At 34.1% G+C, this 16,144-nt stretch overlaps 1 protein-coding gene across 3 annotated transcripts in view; it reads right to left on the reverse strand.

The window, feature by feature from the left end:
* The window catches only part of LOC107548418 (protein kinase C zeta type-like), a 130,872-nt gene that overhangs the window by 16,207 nt on the left and 98,521 nt on the right, over positions 1-16,144 (reverse strand). For 2 of the 3 annotated variants that reach the window (XM_016229101.1, XM_016229093.1), the window contains 11 exons: positions 15,939-16,070; positions 14,281-14,377; positions 13,167-13,225; positions 12,746-12,934; positions 7,700-7,797; positions 6,948-7,034; positions 4,809-4,944; positions 4,602-4,689; positions 4,294-4,413; positions 1,900-1,979; positions 441-530 (listed from right to left, as the gene is read on the reverse strand). In XM_016229101.1, the coding sequence (XP_016084587.1) occupies positions 441-530; positions 1,900-1,979; positions 4,294-4,413; positions 4,602-4,689; positions 4,809-4,944; positions 6,948-7,034; positions 7,700-7,797; positions 12,746-12,934; positions 13,167-13,225; positions 14,281-14,377; positions 15,939-16,070 (1,176 nt within the window). Of the gene's footprint in view, positions 1-440; positions 531-1,899; positions 1,980-4,293; positions 4,414-4,601; positions 4,690-4,808; positions 4,945-6,947; positions 7,035-7,699; positions 7,798-8,358; positions 8,368-12,745; positions 12,935-13,166; positions 13,226-14,280; positions 14,378-15,938; positions 16,071-16,144 lie in introns of all 3 variants that reach the window. The other variant, XM_016229085.1, reaches the window with a different exon arrangement.

Here is a 16,144-nt window from a genome sequence, read left to right on the forward strand (position 1 = left end):
TTCTTTTTAGCAACATCATATGACCCCTTTAATCACCAGAAAAACTGCCACAAAAACATGATTCCTATCTCCTTTGAGCCAGACCATTTGTTTAATTCACAACCGATTTTCACATGTATGACTGATTCTGAAAAATTTTTGAATACTTATAATTGTCATGAAAACCAACATTTGACTGCTTTTGTTATTTTGATAGGTGCATTACAGCTGATACATACATAATTTGAAAAATATTGTATATTTATTCTTATTTTGTGAAAAAACTGTGTGTGATGTAAAGATTTGATTGATATTTAAATAATAAGGTAATATTAGTTTTGTTTTGTTTTTTGCAAATTAGCTGAATTTTTTTTTTTCCAAGATTCAGGGCTGTGTTATAGACCTTCTTGGTCTCCATATATTAAAAAGTGACACGCTTGTCAAAAACCATGTTTGCCTACCTGGTCCCAGTCTATGCTTCTGAAGAACGTATGAGACTTGATGTCTGTGAATCCGGTCTGAACTTGGCATCCCAGCCTCTCTTTCGGGTCCTGAAGAGAACACACACCCTATTAATAACAACACACCTAACAAAAGCCAGATCTGCTGGAGAGAACTTCGAAACCATAAAACTTCTTCAATTCATGTACTCTTTATTTCAAGAGAAATTAGGGAGTTTAACCAAAACGCATTCATTATTGTGTATGTTGTTGACGTTATCTTGTGCTCTGAGACGTTAGATGAGGATTCAGGGGTCTGGGAGCGACTCGCTGAGCAGATCTACACTCATTTAATCCCAATGAATCAGGCAGAGGCTAAGAGGGCTGATAACACTGATTACAGGCTGCTGTTGAATTTGAAGAACACCAGAGCTTCAATAAATCCAATTTGTCTCGATGATTAAAGGAAAACGCTTCATTATTCACAGATTTAATCAAGCCGACATGCACGCGGGCACACGAAAAGAAGCATGCACACCCTCAAGGTATCGGTTTCATCTGGAGGATGATGACCCTCCTTATTATAGCACATATATTTGTTCAGTCAGAGGCAAACTGTGTGCACATTCTTGTAGATTTAAGACCCTCATTCATAAACCAGTGTGCATTATGCATAAATTATGACATTTTTGTTTCTCATCCATCTTTTTTTGTGTAATGGAGCGCAACAGTGATCAAGGTTTCAGAGGAAAAAGTCTGTGTTTGCTTATAAAAAAAATACAACTACTGACTTTTATAGTTGTTATTTTAAGTTATTGTTATTAGACAGCAATAATTTATATATATATATATATATATATATATATATAAATAATACATTTTTGATTAAAAAAAATGTATGTGAAATATTTAACTCAAAAATACAAAACAGAATAAAGAAAATACAGCAACACTGAAATAACGAATGACTTCTCCTAGCAGACATTAGCTAATTTTACCTGCCGCTAGCCTCCAAAAACTCACTGCTGTGGAAATTACCGTGAATCATGTTTCCATGGTAATGGTGACTTCTTTGATTGTTGCATTTCCTTTCAGGGTTGTGGGTAGTATAAATTTATTGAATTCAGCATGTAAACACTTTTTTTTTTAAAGAAGTTGAAAATCACACTGACTTACAGTATGGCTTCAATAGAAGCAGGACCTTCAAGATGATAGGACCTTTTATTATGCACCATACAGTACATTCAAGATATCTGGAAACCCTTAACCTTGGCGTTGCTACATTAACTACTACTTGAAATACAGGAACACTCGTTTATTCAGTATCTTTTTACTTCTTAACTCTTTATTGCCTTGGTTTTTTCCCCTATATATCCTCTTTTTTCCCTCTTTTTCTTGTCTCCTTGTGTTTTGCAAAAACATGACAGCTGTATCGCACTCTACAGTGTTCCTTCACATACCACATACACTTTGTTCTCACCTTGTTCAGAAAGCCTTTCAGCACACTCGCAGCCTTAACAGACAATGACCTGGGAATCCGTATCGGCTTCTCCAAAATTACTAATAGAGAAAGGGGAAAAAAGGAAGACGGAAGATAAAAGAGTATGAGTCATTCTTGCAGAGTATGGCCGTCGTGTTGTGCGGCGGTGTTAGAGAGAGACAGGCTTTAACCCACACGCACAAAATCTCTCGCTCGTACACCCACACACTACAGATGCCTGAATAAACCCTTCAGTACTCATCAAACACCCATCAAACACTCAAAAGATTCCTCCCCGCTCCGTGCTTATTTCTATAAATTCATAAAATTCTGTTGCGGTGTTAAGTGGATTTAAACACACCACAAAAAGTCAAATAAAATTGTCTTTTTAATACGTCTCATCCCTGCATTTTTGGATTTCTTTTACAGCTGCGTATCTCGGGCAAACGTGCAGAAGTAAAGCCTGTTAAATTTCATCTCTCTCAAAGATGGAGTGCAGACGAGCATTTATCTTTCCCCTCTCTGAATGCCACATCCCCGTTTGTTTTCTTTTTCGAATGAAAAGCTAAAGGGATTTAGGTCTTGATGGGGCTCTGCCCTGCTGCTGTGACGCGGTTTGGACAGTGGCCCGAAAGCGGCTGAAGTGTTGGCTCGGCGGTGGCAGCATCTGCCCTGCTCCTGGGTGGGCGGCGGAGTGCCGGCAGGGGGAGGCCATGTAGGGCCGGGGGGAGGTTGGACCGGGATGGCACTGCAGCATATGGACGAACTGAGGTTTGGATGGGGGGAACGGAGTTCCGGTTGTGGAGAGAGATCCAGGTTCATGTCGTATGTGTCTGTATGAATGAGAGTGATCCAGGAGCACGCTGGCCTCTCGGCTGGAGCACCAGAGAACAGACAGGGAAGCAGATGACCACACAGTCTCTGCTCTAGAGATGCAATGTATTATGTTACAAGCAATTTTTTGAACTTCTATTTATCAAAGAATCCTTAAAAATTATCACTGTTTTCACAAAAAAATTTAAACAGCACAACTGTTTTTAACACCAATAATAATGAGAAATGATACTTGAGCATCAAATCAGCATATTAGAATGATTTCTGAAGGATCATGTGACATTGAAGACTGGAGTAATGGCTGCTGACAATTCAGCTTTGCCATCACAGGAATAAATTTTAAAATCAAAATAATAAAATAAAATAAATAAAACAAAACATTTATTTTAAATTGTAATGATATTTCACAATATTACTACTTAACTGTACTTTTGATCAAATAAATGCATCCTTGGTATACAAAAGGGACTTCTTTCCCCAAACTTTTGAATGATAGTGTATGTGCCATGTTTTGGTATAAGAAACGTGTGTGAACAGTAATAAAAGTAACTGGACCATAACCTGTCTAGGTCATAAAATCGAATATCATACACCATATCAAGAGCGATACACCCACAACAGATCATATTAACCCACTGTACCTCAAATAAGAGCACATATCTATGTGATACAATCACTGCTTTAAAACCTTGAATAGTTGAATAAAACCATGAATACTTTTCATATAAGGGAAACGTTTGATTCCTTTTAAATAATTATGATGCAGGCATGTTCTAATTATTTAAAATGAATGCTTTCATTAAATATATAAAGATAAACATTCTCCTAATTAAGTCATGTTCAACACATATACTGTCTTTCAGTTCAGTCACACAAGTTTTAATTAAATCAAATTTGTATGACTGCACAGAAAGACTGATAGCAAATTTAATTAATTTAGTCATTTAGATTTACATTAAGTCATTTTGCAGACGCTTTTATCCAAAGCACTTACAAATGAGGACAATGGAAGCAATCAAAATCAACAAAAGAGCAATGATATGCAAGTGCTATAACAAGTCTCAGTTAGCTTAACGCAGTACACGTAGCAAGGGTTTTTTAAATAATATAATAAATGAAAAGAAAACGGATAGAATACAAAAAGATTAGAAAGCTAGAGTTAGTTTGTTTTTTTCTTCTTTTTTTCATTCATGTTTTTAACCTTTAACCAACAAATTAGAGATTAAACTGAAAAGTGACAATTTTTCTTTTCTTTTGTAAAGAGTATTTAAGAAAGAAATTTGAGAGAAGGGGTGAAAAATATTCATGTAAAACTAAATTAGGCAAGAATTCTTGACAGGATTTTGTCAAGAGATGAAAAAAGATTTGAAATTAAAAAATGTTAGTCAAAATACACTGTTAATAAAATTGTGTCATTGTATTTAAATGATCACTTTTGATAAGTGATATGCCATCACAAGGTTAAATGGAATATATATATATATATATATATATATATATATATATATATATATATATATATATATCAACATAGTTTAAGTCGAATTCACAAGAACTCACCCTGGAAGAGATATTCCTCTGTGTTCATATCAGGATTGTCAGTGATGATGTCGAATGGAGATCGGCCTGCCATCATTTCAAACATAAGCACACCCAGGGCCCACCAGTCTACGCTGAAGCCTGAGAGAAACAGAGAGAGAGAGAGAGAGAGAGAGAGAGAGCAAGAAAAAAGATGCAGAAAAAGAGTGAGTTCAATCTTTATCAGTGTGATTCACTCAACAGTTTTTATTGGTTTTATTTTAATTACTAAAACATAACTATATTAAACACTGGGCTCTGTGTTACTCAGGATTATGCAGTACTGATACCGTAATCTTCTCCTCTCAGGATTTCTGGGGCGATGTAGTTGGGCGTCCCACAGAATGTGCTGGTGGTGTCACCTGGTCTGATTCCCTCCTGAAGCAATTAAAAAATTACCCTGTGTTTACAGTATGTTTTTACTTAATCACAGATATTCACTTCATCACTATTTCTATAACGGAGCTAAGCGCTTAGCGATTAGCATTAGGTTTTACCTTGCACATGCCATAGTCTGTAATTTTGATATGGCCATCCTGGTCCAATAGTACATTGTCCAGTTTTAAATCCCGGTAAATAATGCCCTTCTCGTGCAGAAAATTAAGAGCGATGCAAACTTCAGCAGCATAAAATCTGCAAGAAACACGAAAAAAGTAGTTGTGGGTAAGACTCATTATTAAAACATACATGTAATTAAAACATACATACAACTGTTTCATATTTTAATATATTTCAATATATTCTTGTGATGTCACAGCAGCCATTACTGCAGTTTTCAGTGTCACATGATACTTAAGAAATAATTTTAATTGGCTGATTTGGTGCTAAAGAAATGTTTAATGTTAAACTGCTTTATGTTTTTGTGGAAATTGCAATAAAAAAAAATCAAGATTCTTTGATAAATAGAAAGTTCAAAATAATATTTGAAAATATTTTATAACATTATAAATGTCTTTAATGTCACTTTTGATCAGTTTAATAATGTATATGCTTGCAGATAAAAATAGATTTTTTTAAAAACGTACTGACCCAAACTTGTAGTTTATCTCAAGACACCTGAAACCATGCATCAACCAATCAGAATTAAGCATTTAATTGTATAACAGTTACTTTATAATAACCTGACCTAACCAATAGCGATGTGACAAGTGTCCAGTTACAAACAATTAGTTGAAATTAGCATTGTGCATTAGCAAAAACAGTGGAATGGCGTGACAAACACACCCAATACGAAGTTTAAAGTTAAGTGTGTCCACCAATGATATTTCACAATGGCTCAGTGTCGCAAACAAGGAAACCAAGCAATTGTCAATATGCTGAAAAGTCAATATACACTATATGTGAAATCAACACAGAACATTAGATAAACATATATATACATAATTTTTCCAGAATTCCCCAAGCGGGTACTGTGCTTCTAACTGTCAGTGTTTGCCTGTCTAAAGTTAGAAAAAACCAAGATAAAAAGAAAGAAGGTGTTCAAAGTAGGAAAAGTTAGCCATGACATTTCCGATCAGGTTTCACATCTGGCAGTGTTCACCTCACGCAGCAAGGGCTCATGAGACCTTTAGGAGCAACTCATGAATATTTAGGCTCATTACCCGTAATTAGCATGTGCATTTGCATATGTGTGGTGTGCAGAACGCATATTGATAGGGCTTGTCGGGGTGCGCTTGACTCACCTAATTAGCCCGTGTTTGATCTCAGTTTATCAGACGTGTGAAAGGGGGCATTACAGCAGCGCTCTGATCCGTCACTGTAACAGGATTCATCATCTAACAGACCGGCCTGCCTCATAGACAGAATAATATAGCCTAACAGAAACGTATGAGATCTGCATTCAAAGCAAAGGCCTGGGTTTGGTTTAAACATTACGATGGACAATTTCAATTTAATAAAACTACACAGATGAGTCATGTTTTTTGAAGACTGACGTCTGCGATGCTGGCAGAGTAAATGCCAAAACTTCTAATTTAATTTACAAAATTTAAAAAAATATTTTAATTTTATGAAAAGAGAGTCATACAAAAAAATTAAAATTATACACTACCTTTTTTGAAAGAATTGTATACTTTTATTTTTTTATTCCAATGAATTGACAAAAAGTGGCAGTGAACATGTTATGTTACAAAAGATGTGTATTTCAAATACATGCTTTTCAATACTTTCTATTCATTAAAGAACCCTGAAAAAACAATATCACTGTTTTTATAAAAATAATAAACAGCACAACTGTCTTCAACATTGATAAAATAAATAATAAATAATTTTTAAAAATGTTTCTTGAGCAGCAAAATCAGCATATTAGAATGATTTCTGAATGATCATGTGACACAGCAGACTGGAGTAATGGCTGCTGAAATTCCAGCTTTGCCATCACTGGAATAAAATACATTTTAAATATATTTGATTGTAAACAGAATTCACAATAGTACTGTATTTATTTTACCAAATATCAATTTTTGACCTAAAAACAACTTATCTTTGTTCCTTTTCTCCTTCATTCACACATTTAATCTATCCATTCATTAACGCAGTAATCTAACCTATCTCACATAAAATTATGCCTAAACTTAATTACCCTCTATATTAAAAATATCAAATAAATATTTTATGTTTATTTATTTTGCATGTACCTGGCATGTTCCTCTGGAAGCTTCCGCTGCCTCTGCATATGGAACATGAGATCTCCTCCGTTCACATACTCGATCACTAAAAACAGCCTGAACAGAGAGCAGGAGACATTCATTAAGTTTGTGTTTTGTTTCATGCAACACCAGAAATTAATGTGATTGGCTGTCGTCACTATGATGGTCGCGTCTGCACCAAGCTTCAGACACACGCTCCATCAAGTGTCGACGCAGATGCCCCGTGTGTATGTACCGTAACTGTCGTACGCATATACACGAGAGAGTGGCGTTCCAGTTTTAAATATGGATATTTTTCTTACACAAACGCACTGATTCACTTCAGAAGGCCTTTATTAACCCCCCAGTACTTTTTATGATGGATGGATGCGCTTTATTTTGCTTCAAAATCGCGACCCCCCAGTCACTGCCATTATAAAACTTGGAAGAGCCAGGACATTTTTAAATATAACTCTGATTATATTCATCTGAAAGAATAAAGTCATATACACCTAGGATGGCTTGAGTGTGAGTAAATAATAAGAGTAATTTTCATTTTTAGGAGAACTGTCCCTTTAAGTACTGACAAGGTCTCGGTTAATGAAAAACAGCAGAAAATTGTGATATTGTGCATATGAAGAGCTAGAGTTTCAGCAAAAATCAGACTTTCATGGTTGTAATGTTTTCTTGTGGCGAAGGTTTCTTATTTTGAGTGTACAACTGAAAAGTGGTTTGAAAAATGAAATACATTCTCCTCTTACCGACTCTCTGTCTGAAAGCAAGAGTGAAGTCCCACTAAGAATGGATTGGTTGATGCTTGTTCAAAGACGTGTTTCTCTGTCTGGACCCAGTCAATGTCCTACATCAAAAAAAAAAGAGAGAGATGTATGACTTATGAATAAAGAACTGCAAAGGATCATGACAGCAAGATGTTTCACTGCTTTCTAATAACTAGAGTAGAGGATATGATGTCTCACCGCCTCTATTGGGGGACTATTGTAGGACAAAAAAAAAACAAGCCTGTGTTTTCTGAGAAAAAGTCAGAAGCAAGCTTATTTAACAGCGGAAAACACTTGGAACTATTGCATGCTGTCACTTTGGGGAGTCAAATCTCGGAATTAAAAATGTTTTAAATAAGAAAAGCACCTTTCTCTTCTTCTTTACAAAGACATGTACAGTGCACAAAGAAACAGAGAAAAGAGAAACAGACATGTAAATAAATCACAAGATCAGTCAATAAAGGTATATAATGTACAGCATCTTTCAAATAAACACCTACAAAAAAAAAACAAGCCTGTGTTTTCTGAGAAAAACCTGATCTATTGATCGTTTAACAGCGGAAAACACTTGGAACTATTGCATGCTGTCACTTTGGGGAGTCAAATCTCGGAATTAAAAATGTTTTAAATAAGAAAAGCACCTTTCTCTTCTTCTTTACAAAGACATGTACAGTGCACAAAGAAACAGAGAAAAGAGAAACAGACATGTAAATAAATCACAAGATCAGTCAATAAATGTATAGAATTTACAGTATCTTTCAAATAAACGCCTAACTTTTTTTTTCTTTCTTTTTTTTTTTGTCAGAAGCAAGCTTACACTTTAATTTCACAAAACCGTCCAGACAGGATGTTACAAAACATCTGTATTGAGAATGTCTCTGGGTGTAAAGATATGGCCCAGAGATGTGTTGATAAAGTCAAGTATTTTTGTTCTGTCAACACTTTAACATTAAGCAACACTTACCAATCACAAGATCAGTCAATAAATGTATAGAATTTACAGTATCTTTCAAATAAACGCCTAACTTTTTTTTTCTTTCTTTTTTTTTTTTGTCAGAAGCAAGCTTACACTTTAATTTCACAAAACCGTCCAGACAGGATGTTACAAAACATCTGTATTGAGAATGTCTCTGGGTGTAAAGATATGGCCCAGAGATGTGTTGATAAAGTCAAGTATTTTTCTTCTGTCAACACTTTAACATTAAGCAACACTTATAATCAGATCAAAGAATTCAAGAGAACGTCTGTTACCCAACAACTAAAGCTGAAAAATGACGAAAAGTGCACATCTTTTTGTAGGCTGAGGGTGAAATGAGAGATCTGAGCCCAAACAAACACGTTTGTTTTTCTGTCATGTCTGGAACTTTCCTTTGGCGAATATTGATTTTAAACCCAGCTAATGATGTTTTCTGTCGCCTGACCTTAAACTTGACACTTACAGAAACCTTTATGGATTTTTAGATTTTAATTAGCATGTTTACTGAGTTGTTTTCCTCATGGGACATTCAACTCCACGGTGCAGGAAAAACCTGACCCACACACACACAAAGCCTGATTTCCAAAATCAGAGCAATTTAATTTCCTGGACGAGTGGGAAGCAGATTACAGCAAAGCAGTCTCAGCATAAGGACATGAAGAGAAACAGATGATGATTTATATATATATATATATATATATATATATATATTTTTCTCTCTTCCATAACATAATATGTTTCCAGTATTTGTAATAAAATTGAATGTTTCATTTTACTATTGTTGAGATATTATTAGATTTTTAATTAGAATTAGTTTTTACTTTTATATTATCCAGTTTCATTTTATCTTAGTTAAAGTTTTAGTATTTTTGTTTTGTTTTGTAATTTGTAATTATTTAAAAATGTTTATATATTTTAATTTTTTATTTCATTTTAGTTTTAGTTATTGTAGTACATCAAGTTAAACTAAATAATAAATTAATTGAAATAAAAGTTAATTTTTTTATATTATTTTGTTTTATTTAACGTTTATTTTATTTCAATTCAATTCAATTCAAATGTATTTGTATAGCGCTTTTCACAATACACATTGTTTCAAAGCAGCTTTACAGAAAATGCATGTGTCTACATTACAATTTAGGCCCTGTCCACACGAACGAATAATTTTTTTATTTTCAAAACCGCCTCTTTTTCAACACGGTTTGGTCATTCATCCACACGCAAATGCAGTACCAGGTCACCGAAACCGAACATTTTTGAAAACTCCTGCCAGGGTGAAGATTTTCAAAAACTCCGGTTGAAGTGTTGTCGTGTAGACAGCGAAACGGGCGTTTTTGGCTTGTGATGTCGGCGCCTGCGCTGTTATCTCCACCTACTGGAAACTTTTTCAGGCTTCTGATTGGCCAACATGGCTTTAAGGTTGAGATTATATCGCCACCTGTTGGTTTGGCATGCTCTTGACAGTGCTTCATAGCATGCGTTTGCGTTTTCATGTGGACAGAGATTTTTTTTTTAAATGGAAATGGATTTTATTTTATAAAAATCCCCGTGTACATGTGGGGTGATCACCTTAGAGTGATCTGTTATCAGAAGTGAATATGTCCAAGTAGTTAATTTCACAAATGAACAGTTCAAGGTAATAGAATCATACAGTTAGCTAACATTAAATTAATTTCAGGCAGAAGCTCATTAAAGCGATTATTACAAGTGTGATCATAATGATTGCAATATAGAGAAAATTTGGCAGCTGCGCATATTGATTTAAGTTGGCGTCATCTGGGGTCCTCGCAGGGGTCAGCATCATCTCTTCAAAAAAACTAAAATGTTTTTATGGTTATTTTTAGTTTTAGTTAACTATAATAAACCTGACTGTAGTAGTCAAATAACATGGGCATTCATTAATGTTTTACCATCATCAGGATTTAAAGCTAAAATTAATATGAATCTATAAAGGGATAGTGTATATTTTAGGTGCTGTGACTAGTCAGCATTTCTTATAAGTTTTCCAACATTTTAATTCTTAACCACTTTAATAGTCTGCAGTTTATTCAAGCCCAAATCTCTCTCTCGATGCATATGAGGTGAATAATTGCATATTATAATCAGACAAAAAAAAGTGTTGTCTAAAATAATTGTAGATGAACTATAAAATGGATAGCTCCAGTCCTAGATGCTGACAAGTCAATACAGCAATCCAGCCAAGTTCAAATAAACACTATAGTACCAGTTATGATGCAAAAAACATTTTGACCAATAGTTATGGTGTATATCATTGCATAGTGTCCGCAAAGGGGGAAAATAAATACAATTTCTTCTTGTACCTTATTGATTAATTACAGCCTGTCAAACTGCAATTTGTTGCATAAAATGCCAAACTGAATGCATCATTACATTTTTAGGTTCATTAAACCTAAATGAGTGTGAATGGTGAGTGCACAAAATGTACAGTACAGTAAAACAGATGGAGAACACATTCCTTGAAGAAACGCCTGCTTTCCAGGAAGCCATTACATTGTTTGTGCCTATTCAGAGGTCAACTGCATGTCTCTGTCTCTCTGGAAGGACCTCTGCTCTTCATGAACTTCATTCATGTGTATTAGCTGACAGCCATGTGGCTTTATGTTCCTGAGTAAGCCAAGATTACAAAGACACAATAGCTCTGACTGTACAGAGTTTACTTTGTGATAGCTGTAGAGTTCAGTTTGTCTTTCTATTTGATGCCTGTTCACACATATCAGGTTTCATTACAGAGAGAGAGAGATATGGCTAATGCTACAGTGCACAGAAACACTGAAGAACTCAAAGATAATAATGACTTTTAATGTTGTATTAGTGCTTTATCATAAATTCAAAGCTCACTGCAATAAATACACTACTGTTCAAAGGTTTGAGGTCTCTCATGCTGACCAAGGCTGCATTTATTTGATCAAAAATACAGTAAACACTGTATACAGTTTTATATTATTAAACATTTCAAATAACTGTTTTCTACTTTAATTATATAACGTCATGTATTCCTTTGATGTCAAAGCTGAATTTTCAGCAGCCATTACTCCAGTTTCACATGATCCTTCAGAAATCATTCTATGCTGATTTGACACTCAAGAAAATAGCTGTGCTGCTTAATATTTTTACAGAAACCGTGATATATATTTTTTCAGAATTCCTTGATAAATGTAAAGTTCGAAAGAACAGCATTTACGGCACTAAATGTCTTTAGTGTCACTCTTGATCAATCTAATGTGTCCTTGCTCAATAAAAGTATTAATTTCTTTAAAAAATCTTTATGACCCCAAACTTTTGCATGACAGTGTAAATAAATAAATACATACATAAATATAAACTTAAAAAAAACATTACAACAATATAAAAACTTTCAGCTCTTTCCGTTTTTTTCCAGGTGAAATTAATTAGCAAGAACCTAAATATACAAAAAAAAGCAATATCAAAAAATATAATAGTTATATTTAAAAATAGCAGTTTTTAAAACAGACAAACTCTTACAATGATTTTAAAAAGGCTACCCGAAAACAATCTGTGCATTCTGCTTTAAACTCCATCTATCAATGATCTATTATTCCAAAATGGCAATTATACATTTATTTCTATTATTATCTGCAGATGTTTTTCTTTTTCTGATGGTTGTTGTTTTTCTTTGATCCCATGCTCAGGATAACATTAATACAAATCATTATGAGCTTCATTTGGCTCCTAAAAATGTTATGGGGACACAAGAGAAATGAGAAAATATATAATGCACAGGTATTATAACAGTTTGCAAAACAGTGACCAAAGTGTCTTCATCTTTAGTATGAATGAGCTTGTGAAACCCCTGAAGATGAACTGAAAGCTAGTGATGGTGGGAGGACTTGGCAATTTAAAAGAAGCACAATCCCACAGCACCATCTACAGGTAACTATAGTGCACTTTCTGTATTTTCACAGATCTGTGTGAGGTGCAACACAAACAAACAATTGGCATCACAGCAAACAAATGATGAAACTGAAGCACCCCCACCCTCAAGTATCATCACCATGACAACAGTCTGTTACCTCATCATCGTGGACCAGCTCTTTCTTCACCACCTTCATGGCATAAATCTGTTCGTTCTTCTTGAGTCGGGCCAGTAGCACCTTGGCGTAACTGCCCCTCCCAATCACCCGGATCAGGTCAAAGTCCCCCAGGCCGAGACCCTGAGAGATCTGAATCCCCTCGATACCATCCACCACCGCCTTCAGATCCTGTGCGCACACAGTGGAAAACTATTACACAGTATTATACAACTATTATACAATTTCTATCAAACACACTCAAAAAGATGCAAAAATACAGTGAGGTTTCATGTTACATGTGTTCCTGATTTCCAGTACAAACTATATGGATATGAAGAATGTGAATAAGAGCATTTATACTCTATTATTATTGAATGAGACCTCCGTAAACGTTATGCACCTGTTATGATCTGCATCTTACCTCTGCGTCATCTTCAGCTTTCTCTACTTTCCGGTTGTGTGCTAAAAAAGGGACTGGAACTGAAAGACAGAGAAAGAGAGTTTTTTTTATTATTAATAATATGTTTTATCTATATATTAGGAGAGAGGATAGGAGCAAGTATTTTAACATTGAAAAATGTACATTATTTCCCATCACGTGTAACAGTAGTTGGATTGTCTAATTCATTATAGTGAACTGGTTCATTCAGGCGCTTTATTTCAATGCAAAAAAAAAAAACATCAGATCATCACCTAGAAATAACGATGAGCAATAATATTAATAATAATTAGTAATATATTTATCTATATATCTATATATTAGAAGAGGCTAAGAAAAAGTATTTTAACATAAAAAAATAATTCATCAATTTAGACGGTTAATTTCAATGCAATAGTAAAAAAAAAAAAGATGAATCAATTATTGTGATGCATGACTGAAAAATAATACTTTTCAGCAACAACACTATTATTATTGTTGTTGAATTAATGTTAATTTATATTATTATTATTAATAATAATATATTTATTTATATACTAGAAGAGGATATCAGAAAGTATAACATTGAAAAAAAATATCTAATTCATTAGTTTGATGCATCACTAAGAAATGTTCCCAGAAGTAATTTTACACTTAATTTTTGTAGTTAAATTTTTTAAACAACATAAAATCAAAAGTGTTGTTGTTTATTGTTCTGAAATGTCACCAACCACAGTTTAACCCTCTAAGTTCTAAGTTCTCCCTTACAATGGAGTGATTTACAAACACTTTGAAATCGGTTCAACTGAATCATTAAAAAATAATCGATTCAAAGGAACAATTCGCTTCAGCAAATCATATAATGTGTAATGCTACCAGATCCCAGTAGGGGGCGCCACAGACTGGACTGTCTCAGAAGGATAAGCATGTATTTCGCTCTCTTTCTCTCTCAACTGGGTCAATGTGACATTACCCACACCTGACATTACCCCACACCTAATGTTACTACAGTATCCTACCACTGTCAGCAGTGCCCTCTGACAAATAGAGGACAGAATGACCCCAATACCCATACAAAAACAGCATTTAAACACACACAGCGGAGATAGAGACCTACTTGCATCTGTTTCCTCAGGGTCCTCAGGGGGAAGCTCCACTTCCTCTCCACTTTTATCCTCGTCTACCAACGGCTCCTGTGATGGCATGACTGGATCCTGCAGAACAACACAGAGATTATACAGGCAGGCTATTTTTCAATGGTCTTTTTTCCCCTCTCCTCTTCGGGGGCTCTAAATAAAAATGTCACTTATCCAAACATGACATCAAAACGGACCCTATTTACTTTCTTAATAAAGGTCCCTTGTGCAAGATAAATTTTTCTAGAAAAAAAAAAGAATTCATCAAAATGTAATAACTTTCTCTACCTTTGAAATGAATGTTCTTATCGGTTGACATAACTAACACCACAGGAGAAAATGTTGTTAACCAACGATAATCACAGTTTGCTTTTCACAATCCAATTACATCTCAATGGATAAAATTATTCCATGTTCTACATTATTTTCCACTTAATACACCATTTCAAAAATGTCATATTTTAAAATATTTCCGATACTTTTCAAACTTTCTTGACCACAAAAAAAAAAAAAAAGATTACCTATAATAATTATTATTATTAGTTATTATTGAAAATAATAATAGTATAATAAATTATAATAAAATGATAATCACATTATATTATTTAATTCACATATTTAATTATAATATACTATATAATATACTGTATAGTATAGTATATATAAACCAATATAATATATAGTTAATAACAATAAAAAAGAACAACATTTCTATTAACAGAATATGAATATATCAATTTAATAATAATAACAATGTTTCCAATTCTAATATTAAGGAGATTGTTTTAAACATTGTTGACAACAAAAAATAGAAAAAACAAACAAACAGTATTTTACATTATATTTTATTATTATTTATTTAACAGTATTTTATATATTTATTTTTTATTTAACGGTATTTTAATATTATCTTGCCATAGTGGCACTTTTAATACCATAATACAAAATTTCTATATAATGTGTATAATGTGTGCCTCTCTGAAGACATGGGAGTCAGTTATATCGAAGTATTCTTAGTCAAGACCCTAAATGTGTAACTACAAAATGAAGACAAACACTTGTGAGAAAGTGAGATGAAACAATGAAAGAAGGTAGTCAGGCGAATGACAGAATGTCTTCACGAAATGAGGATAAAGTCTGAGTGAATAAAGCTCATCAGCTTTGAAATCTATTAAAGAAAACCTGACATAGGAAATCAGAACTGGAGAAACAGTTTCTTGCAGAAGGCAGTGTTGTGAAAATGGTTTGTGTGACAGTTTTCAGTCTGTGATTTCAACATTCTGTGTAAGTTTAGAATCAGGTCAATTCAATACTGACAAGACAGTGTTATCATCTGACAAATTCCACAAGGTCAATCTTTGAAACATTGTTAGAAACTCCAACAACACTCTTGAGAAATGAGAAGAGATGAAAAACAGCTAAAAAAAACAAACATTAAAACTGCAATGAGGTTTTTAACAGCAGTGGATGTGCTTATCTGAATGAAATGGCAAATGCAAAAGAAATTATTTATGTTTTTTTATTTTGCAAGTTCAATCTTCTATTTTTGAATGTTGTCAAGTCTGGGGGTGACTGAATTAAGACTCTCAGTCACAACAGACAGATGATGAATATTTTTAGAGCTGATTGAAAGACTCACCATATGCCTTTGACAGGTCAGTGGGACGAGCTTGTGACAGCGTTTATGGACCAGTAGCTTGCAGTTGATACACTTGTAGCCCTGACGCCCCAGTCCCCATATCCTCTCGCTGCAGTGGCCACAGTATGCTTTCTGAGAGACACACACAGACATGATTACTGAAGTTAGACTAGCCTTATCTATGATACATTTAGCAAGTTGAACCA

This window comes from Sinocyclocheilus grahami, unplaced genomic scaffold (assembly GCF_001515645.1).
Source record: "Sinocyclocheilus grahami isolate Dianchi unplaced genomic scaffold, SAMN03320097.WGS_v1.1 scaffold16.1, whole genome shotgun sequence".
NCBI classification, from domain to species: Eukaryota; Metazoa; Chordata; class Actinopteri; order Cypriniformes; family Cyprinidae; genus Sinocyclocheilus; species Sinocyclocheilus grahami.